Genomic DNA, 8,748 nt, shown 5'->3' with positions numbered 1-8,748 from the left:
TCTCGTCGGCGCCTCGGCGGGGACGCCGCTGGCGCGTGTACCTCCCGCGGCGCTGCCTCATCATGTTGCGACGCCCCCGCCGGTGGGCAAGGCGACTGCCGTGCTGCGCCCGGGCGAGGCCCCGTCCAAGAGCAAGAACAGGCACAAGCAAAAGAAGCGGAGCGCAAGAAGAAGGTGCCAGCCCCGGCCCCTCGCCGGAGCTGCTTAGCCCGTCTGCACCCGTCACGCACGAGCCCACGCCCACCACTGTTAAGGACGTGTACGGCCCCGCATGGCCGGCAGCACGGCTGTACGAGCACTGGAGGATCGTCATACAGACCGCCATGGCCGCGCTTCTGCTGTCACTAGCATGGCGAAAGTGAAACCAAGAAACCCGCCGATCCATTTTTATCCATGTATCGATTCAATCATTATGCTTGCTTGTTACAGAGATCCATCATCTAGACTGAATCTCGCTGAAACGAGAGATAACACGGCGGCGCTCCACGAGAGTAAAAATGACGGCTTCTGATCTAATTACTTTCGCTCCATGAATTTGATGGGAGTCGTTAATTGACCTTACAAATCCGAAATGTTGTATCAGTGAAAAAAATATGTGCGGCTGCGCTTTGGGAAAGGGTCCGACGATGGCAGCCCCCTCCGACGATGGTGATGCGCGGTGGGAGAAAGGATCGCGGGCGGTACGAAGTGATAACTGATAACAGTGACCACACACTAGCTAGGAAACACGGGCGGCGAAGAGACTTCGTAGCAGCGAGAAAAAATGAGCAGCTGGACGACCTAGCAACATCGCCGGCCGGCGAGCAAGGGCCCGTCCGCCTGTCCGTGGCTCCGCGCGTAGCCAGCTTGACGAAGGACTGAAGGGGTAAGACTAGCCACAATGGAGTAACATGTAACACTTCATTTATTAGGCTATAGACTCATCTTGCCTTGAGATGTGTGATGTTACTCATACTAGTAGTAACTAGCTATGGTATCACTTTCCTTTCTTTCTTCATTTATTGCTTGCCACATCATCTATTTTATCTACATACATGTGATGTTACTATCTATATTACTTCCCATTGTGGGTAGTCTAAGAAGAAACGAAATAAATCTAAATTGATTGAAGCTCTTGCCCCACAAGGACACGTGGCAGTCTTTCACTGGACCTGCACAGTAATTCCTGCTGGGAACCCTGCAGGTGAGCCGGACGGGCGCCTGCGCCGCCGAGGATCTTTCGGGGCACGCGATTGGCACGGCTGTTCCTGTTCGGTTCGGGCGTGTCCTACTCGATCCTATCTTTCTTTCTTTTTCTTTTTCTATTTTTTTTCTTTGGGAAACACTCGATCCTATCTTGGCATGGCATGGCAGCGCACTCACCAAACACACGTCAGGCCGAGAAGAACAACTCTAGGAAAAAGACCAACAAAAGAGGGGAGCAACAGGTTGGCGGGCGCTCCTTCAAAAGCCTCCCAACGATTATTTGGGGTGCGCTGAGGTCAGCCGCCGTCACGTGTGCGTGCTTCTTTCGGATTTTTTTATTTTTCACACACGTTTTCAGCTTTTTAAATGTTTTTTTTTCAGTTTTTTGACCTTTTGATTTTTCACTGGTCTTCCTTAGCTCTTGGACAATTATTTTTTTGAATTCTTTTTGCGCAAATAAACACGTATTTTTTTGTTTCCGCGAGAGGCACGGTCGTGCCTCCCAAAAACAGGAAAAAAAATGTATTTTCTGTTTTTTTTCTTTCGTCAGAGGCACGGTTTTGCTGAGAGCCATGCCTTTTGGAAACGAAAAAAACGTGTTTTCAATTTTTTTTTCCTTTTGCGAGAGGTATGGTTTTGCTTCCGTGAAAGCCACGGTCGTGCTTTCACGAGAGGCACGGTCGTGCCTCTCCGAAACGAAAAAAACACGTTTTCAATTTTTTTCCATTCGCGGGAGGCACGGTTGTGTGCCTCTCGGAAACTGAAAAAAATGCATTTCTGTTTCTTTTTTCTTTCATGAGAGGCACGATTTTGTTTCCGCAAGAGGCGCGGTTGTGCTTTCACAAGAGGCACGGCCGTGCCCTTTCGAAAGAGAAAAAAAAGTGCTCCCTATTCGGTTTTTCTGTCTGGCTTTTTTATCTTTTTTTTCCGTGAAAAGAAAATCATTAAAACCTATCAACATGGGATCTAGTTTTGAAGATCTCGACGCGAGGAATCCAATGATGAAAATGATTCAAGATTTGGACACATGATTTAAGAGATAAAACGTTTTAAATAAACAGATTTAAAAAGAAAAAGGAAAACTCCCATGTTACGACAAGTAACGCGCATGCAGTGCGTCATTTGTCGCAACCTGAGGGCATGAGAGTGATCTTTGAAAGAAGTACTCCTTAATTAGTGATTTCGACAAATCCTTAATTAGTGATTTCGACAAAAGAGAGATGAGGCAAGAACAAAAAGAGGCCCATCAAGGTGGGCTGGGTCACACGGCATAGCACACCGCCCCGCTCGGGCCAGTCCAATAAAAGCCCAGCTGCCGCCCCCGAGCCGACTCGCAACAAAACCCTCGTTCTTTCGCTGACGAAAAAAGAAACATACCCCTGTCCCTCACCTCTGTCCCCATCCCACTCCACCTCCGCTTGCTCGCGCCACCAAGCCCGGCGCGCCGGAGATGATCTCGTCCATGTCCTGGGTGCCCAGGGGCGCCGCCAGGAGCGCCCCCATCCAGGCGGAGCCGCCCACGCAGGAGGAGATCGACGAGGCCATGAAGAGCATCGCCCTCGCCACAGAGTGAGCCTCGCCTCGCCTCCCCTGCTCTGTTTCGCCCCTGTCGCGGCGACCCCATGACCGTGCATTTTGCTAGCAGAAATGATGGCAGTGACGCCGCCGCCGCCGACGACGGCGAGATGGAGGTCGACGGCGCCGACGAGGAGGACAATGAGGATGTTGCCCAGGCCAAGGCCGCCGCCGAGGCGCTCGGGAAGACCGGCTCGGGAGGCGGTGTCTCCGATGGGCTGGAGGAGCTCAACATGGAGGAATACGACGACGAGGACGACGGTAGGCTGCGAATTCGATCAGGCCGTGTCTTGTGTGACCGACTGATGCTTGAACTGCAACCTGTACGTATTTTGCGTCAGAGCCTGAGCTTCTCAGTGCCGGCGGGAGGGGGGATTTGTACTATGAGAACAACGAAGAGGACCCTCATCTCATCAGGAACAACGATGTGAGTATGATTTATCTTGCCGTGAAGGAGATATAGTGTTTCTTTTTGTTCTTGGTGGTGGTACCACCTATCACATTGGAGGTGAATGAGCCCCCTTATCTTCTCTTCCTTACTAGGACGACGGTGATGAGGACGACGAGGAGATTGAGGACATGACCATCAAACCTACTGATATGCTGATTGTTTGTGCGCATAACGAGGATGAGTTCAATTCTCTTCAGGCAAGTGGCAAGTTAGCATCTCTTTTTCTCCCCATTTGCTAAAAAGGTTGCTGGATACTTAACATGCTTATTTCACATTCGTTGCCACTTTTTAACCCTGCATTTTCCTCTCTGTGCTGCACATTACTAGCTCATATAGTCTGTATGTCCGGTTATATGCATTTAAGAAGTGACATGTAAACTTTATTATGTATGGCAGGTTAGTATAGTGGAAGAATTGGAGGACGGGGATCTTAATATGTATGTTCATCATGAGGTCCCTCTTTCAGATTTTCCACTCTACACGGCTTGGATGGATTTTAACTTTAAGGATGCCAAGAAAGAAGGTAAAACTGTGGTGTCACTTGAGTTTTGAGAAGCAAAGAGTTGCCCGCTTCTTTCTGTAAAATAAATAAACAGTTTAAGGCTTAATCATCTATTTTTATTACAGGGAATTTCATTGCTGTTGGCACCATGGATCCTGCAATTGAAATATGGAACTTGGATATTGTAATGTTCTCAGAAGCATACGAGATTATTACTTCATACGACCATGGGTTGTTTTTCTTCAAAGAAATTTATGTTTTGTCGTTGGGACTTTGATGTTATTCCACAGGTTGATGAGGTCAAACCACATATTGTGCTAGGAGGACTTTCAAAAAACAAAGAAAAGGTTAAGGGGGAAAAGGTATGCTAGTAATATTTCATTTTTGCGCGAGTGAGCGTTCATTCCTTTCCTTGAAATCGTAGCTACATTATTCATTCCGCATGTCATGTGCAGGGAAAAAATTACAAGGAGGGTAGCCACAGAAGTTCTGTGCTCGGACTTGCGTGGAATGCGGTGGTGAGGTGCGTTATGTTTCAACTTGAGTGGTTGCATATCTTGCTGTCTGTTCACTTATTGGACCCCTGCTGGTGACGCCTTATGAACTTCAGGAACGCTCTAGCTAGTGCAAGTGCAGACAAAACTATTAAAGTTTGGGATTTATATACCGGTAAATGTGATCGCACACTGCAACATCATGATGGCAAGGTAATGTTACATTCTTCTTCTTGACTTCTGTATATATCAGTCGGAAAGTTTATGGTGGCATATTAAGTTAATTTTCCCTTCCCCCAACATTTAGGTTCAATCAGTTGCCTGGAGGTCACCTGAAGTTCTTCTCAGTGGATCTTTTGATAGATCAGTGGCCATGGTAATGGATGTTGTAAGCCATTATGTGAATTTTTATTCCTGAAATTTCTGCTGCTGCTCATGATGTATTTTGGTTGTTGGCCAGATTCTAAGCATCATGCTGATTTCTAGCATGTCAGCAATTACTAATCTCATCTGTGTTGTGTAATTGAGCTGTGGACGCCACCCAATTTTGTATGAGTAACAAATAACTAAATATACATACTAATTATATAACATTACCTTCTTATTTTGGTTCTTGGGATTTTTCTTGGCAGTCTCGTTTGTCTCTTCTCTTGCACGGTGAAGAGGACATGTTAATTTGGCGTTCCTGTATGCGTAAAAAAAATTGGCATTCTTGTTCTGTTGTGTTACTGCAGATATTTTGAGATGCAGTTCAGTGTTAACTTTACATTCTTGTTAAAGAGTCTGTTACTTATTATTTATTTATTTTGTATATTTTGTACTCCCTCCGTCCGAAAAAGCTTGTCCCTCAAATGGATGTATCTAGCACTAACTTGGTGTTAGATACATCCATTTGAGGGACAAGCTTGGGACAAGCTTTTTCGGACGGATGGAGTACTTCCATCCACTGAACTTACACTCTTAACATTTTACAGACTGACATGAGAGGTGATGGACAAAGTTGTCATAAATGGTCCGTCGAAGCAGATGTGGAAAGCTTAGCTTGTGATCCACACAATGAACACACGTTTGTGGTAAGCGATTTCATTGGTCTTTACACATGCTGAAACCCGCTTATTGGAAATTTCTGACTTTTGCTAAACTTGAAGTGAAGTTTCCATTGGAAAACAGTGTGATTAAAATCCAGATTAATAGAGTCCATGCTTTTTATTATGAAGCAACATGTTTTGAGTAGGATGTAGAACTAATGGACTATAGACTCGACAATTGTATAAGCGAGTTCAAACCATTTCCATCTCTTAACTGTATGTCGCAAAATTTTCGGTTCCCTGCAGCTATTCGCAAGTCGTAATCGCAGAATGAATTTGTGATTCTGATTCACTCGATAGTCGATATAATAGTAATGTGGCAACTGGGTCTTGCAGGTTAGTCTTGAAAATGGGACGGTTCAAGCGTTTGATAGGCGGACAGCTTCATCGCATTCAAATTGCGGCCAGCCCATGTTTACTCTGCACGCACACGACAAGGCTGTTTCTTCAATATCCTTCACCCCATCTACCCCCAATGTATGTTACAATTTTTATACCAGTGTGGCAAAAAGAAGAAAAAAGATGTAGCCCCATAAGCCGAATTACTGATGATGTGCTGTTTCCTCTTGCAGCTCCTTGCGACAGGTTCAACTGATAACACGGTGCGAACTTTGCATTACGAAGAAGCCAATAACACTTCCGACACTGAATCCAACCGGTTGCTAACATACATATCTCTGAACGCAGGTGAAGCTCTGGGATCTGTCGAACAACCAGCCGTCATGCGTCGCTTCACTGAATCCAAACCTTGTATGCACACTCAAAGTGAAACCCTCCTTTATATTTAGAAGGGACTACTCTGATTACTGAGTTGCTCACCGAACTTTCTGATCTCCAGGGAGCTATATTTTCGGTATCGTTTTCGAACGACAGCCCCTTCCTGCTAGCATGCGGAGGATCAAAAGGCAAACTGAAAGTAAGCACAACGCTGCCGTATCCTTGGTCTGTTTGAGCTTTGTCTTTTTTTTTTCCCCATTCACACAATTACTGTACACTCTTGCATATTTGGCAGGTCTGGAACACACTGTTGGAACCAGCGGTGGCTAATAGAGTCGGCAAGTAGACATATGCTGCGAAATGGATTATCAGTTTTCTCCAGACCCCCCCCCAGAGAGGCACAGAGACTAATGTCACCACGGTTGTAGCTTGTACAGTATTATCTATTTTGGCTCTTGTACGGACAAAATGGATCTGTGTAGTGAAGTGTGGAACTCGCAGCTCATCACGTAGTGCGGAGTAGTATTTTTTTTTTTGACGAAAAGACGGCCCTAGGGCCGTATTTCATTGATTAATCAGGTGAGGCAGAATACAAAGTCTTAGAGACAAAAAGAGGCTGGAGCTGGCATCCAGAAAGAAAACACCCAGCAACAAACTAGGGGAAAATCAAGGTGGTTCAAATATTCGTTTGAGCAAGCTAAGCCCAGCCGCTGACCAACATCTTGCCTCATCCATGATTCGTCCCATAAAGATCATTTTGCGGATTGGTACCCCTCGGGTCGCCCCCGCGGGCGACCAGGGGGAAACCCTAGCCGCCGGCGCCCGGACTCCCCCGCATCTCCTCCATCCTCGCCGCCGCCAGCAGCGCCGCCGGGCGAAGCCAGGCCGGCAGGGGCGGCGGCGGGGCTCCCTTCTCCTTCCCCCGAATGGGCGCGGGACGGCCGTTCGAGAGGAGGCGCCGTACTTTTGCGGGTGCGGCGGCGCTGCAGATGGATCCTGGCCGCGACGTGCGCAGCGCGCCGGCGGTTGGGGTTCGTGCTCGCGGCGTGGTGCGGCCGCTGGATCTGGTGGTCGCGTGCGCCGTCGGTCTCGGGTCCGATCCTTCTGGATCTGGTGCCTGATCGCCGCCGGCCGGCGTAGGATGGTGGCTTTCGTTGCTGACCAGGTCGGGTCTTCTTTGATCCGGCGCCTGGATGGATCTACGCCGGAGGTGTTGAGTCTTATGGTGCTCCCCTCTCTGGAGTTTTCGGGTCTTGGCTGCTGCCAGATCCAAAGCAGATGGAGATTGGTGGTACAGGAAGAGGACCGGAGGAAACTTTGGCCGGCTAGCTCGGCCCGGCATCGGCGACGGCTTTGACGTCGTTACCCATCTTGATGGCGAAGTCGAGGTCCCTCCTATCCACCTCCGTCCCGTTCCCGGACAAAAGTCCAAAATCCGTCTTGGATTGGACGGCGGCGGTGCCCTTTGCGTCGTAACCTCCATGGAGGCGCCGTCTTGGGAGGCTTGGGCGTTCGGGGGAGTTGCTATGGGTGAAGGGCTTCGTGTGTCAGCTCCAGCAGCGGCAATGGTGTGGAGGTTGGCAGGAGGAGCGGCGTTCTAACCGCGTCAGATGCGTCTGGTAAGAGATGTCAAGTCATGCCTGGCCGACAGGTGCTACGCTGAGTCATGCCTAGTCGGCAGGTGCTACGCACGACAGATCTTTCAGAGTGTCCGCCTCGGGATGGACGAGCGCAGAGCGTTGGAGCTGTCTGGCGTTGTGGTGGCGTCGACGGTAGCTAGACCGTGCAAGGTTGATGCAACAGTACAGCTCTGAAGATGGTTTGGTGGCAGGTGGCTGCGGCGGCCTCATACCCGGCAGTCGTCCTGGTTGAGGAGTGCGCCGGACTGGTAGGTACCCCATACCCGGCAGGCGTCCTGGTTGGGACCTCAGGTCTTAGATGTTTAGGTTTGGCTGCGATGTCTGTTTGGTATTAGGCCCAGACTATCAGCGCCCCTTCATCGATTGGATAGGTGTAGCGACAGTTGTTGCTTAGAAAGTGGCTTTAGTCTTGCTGTTGTATGACTTTGTAAGATCTTGTGAGAATAATTAATAAAGTGGCCGTATGCATCGCCCAGATGCAGAGGCAGGGGGTCATCCTCCTTTTCTAAAAAAAATGATTCGTCCCATGAGTTGTGGAACAGAGCATATGTCAGCATTGAACACACGGTTATTTCGTTCCTTCCATATCACTTCCATATCATCAGGAGACCAAGCAAATGACCGACTTCCATTCTTTCATCTTATCAGCTGGGAGCAGCTGCAGTTGCATCATCCAATTGTTTTTGAGAGGAAGGCATTGCTGATGGGAGTTTACTCTTGGCGCTAGGTTGAGAAAAGGCCCCCCAAGCTTGCTGATGACCATCATCCAGAGCTGCTTGGAGAAATTGCAATCCGCGAGCAAATGGGTGGCCGTCTCCGGCGCAGCGCAGCAGAGCGAGCAAACTGGGTTGTGTGGAATGCTCCTGATAGCCAGGTTGTCAGCCGTGACCCGTGAGGCAGCGCCCGCGGGCAGCAAGCCAAAGGAACGTCTTGGCTTGCGGCGCCGCCCTGGTGGACCATATGAGTGCTTTATCGTCCGACCGCACAGCTCCTTCGAATTGGCATAGGTATGCCGACTTGGCGGTGTAGTTGCCATCCGCCGTCCAGCACCAAGTCACCGTGTCCTCCGCTGCGTCATTGAAACCGATACCCGCCG

General features: G+C 49.0%; 1 protein-coding gene across 2 annotated transcripts; it reads left to right on the top strand.

The window, feature by feature from the left end:
- Positions 1-1,183: 1,183 nt before the first annotated feature.
- LOC109747224 (uncharacterized) lies at positions 1,184-6,583 on the top strand. Of its 2 annotated transcripts, none has more exons than XM_020306317.4 (16): positions 1,184-2,754; positions 2,831-3,021; positions 3,102-3,187; positions 3,304-3,408; positions 3,608-3,734; positions 3,839-3,897; positions 4,004-4,075; positions 4,169-4,236; positions 4,324-4,420; positions 4,515-4,583; positions 5,182-5,280; positions 5,632-5,772; positions 5,868-5,897; positions 5,983-6,045; positions 6,134-6,211; positions 6,308-6,583. In XM_020306317.4, the coding sequence occupies exons 1-16, from the start codon at positions 2,636-2,638 to the stop codon at positions 6,356-6,358; spliced, it is 1,455 nt and encodes a 484-aa protein (XP_020161906.1). In that variant the 5' UTR covers positions 1,184-2,635; the 3' UTR covers positions 6,359-6,583. The 2 variants fall into 2 exon arrangements, with proteins under 2 accessions (XP_020161906.1, XP_040260601.1); XM_040404667.3 differs by having other exon boundaries at positions 2,536-2,754; positions 4,004-4,060.
- The last annotated feature ends 2,165 nt before the right edge of the window (positions 6,584-8,748 follow it).

Source organism: Aegilops tauschii, chromosome 3, assembly GCF_002575655.3.
Source record: "Aegilops tauschii subsp. strangulata cultivar AL8/78 chromosome 3, Aet v6.0, whole genome shotgun sequence".
NCBI lineage: Eukaryota > Viridiplantae > Streptophyta > Magnoliopsida > Poales > Poaceae > Aegilops > Aegilops tauschii.
This window is presented reverse-complemented; position numbering and strand designations above follow the sequence as displayed.

Coding starts and splice junctions, on each gene's coding strand:
- LOC109747224 (XM_020306317.4), top strand. CDS start 2,636: ATGATCTCGTCCATGTCCTGGGTGCCCAGGGGCGCCGCCAGGAGCGCC. Junction 4,421..4,514: donor TGCAACATCATGATGGCAAG/GTAATGTTACAT, acceptor CCCAACATTTAG/GTTCAATCAGTTGCCTGGAG. Junction 5,898..5,982: donor CAGGTTCAACTGATAACACG/GTGCGAACTTTG, acceptor CTCTGAACGCAG/GTGAAGCTCTGGGATCTGTC.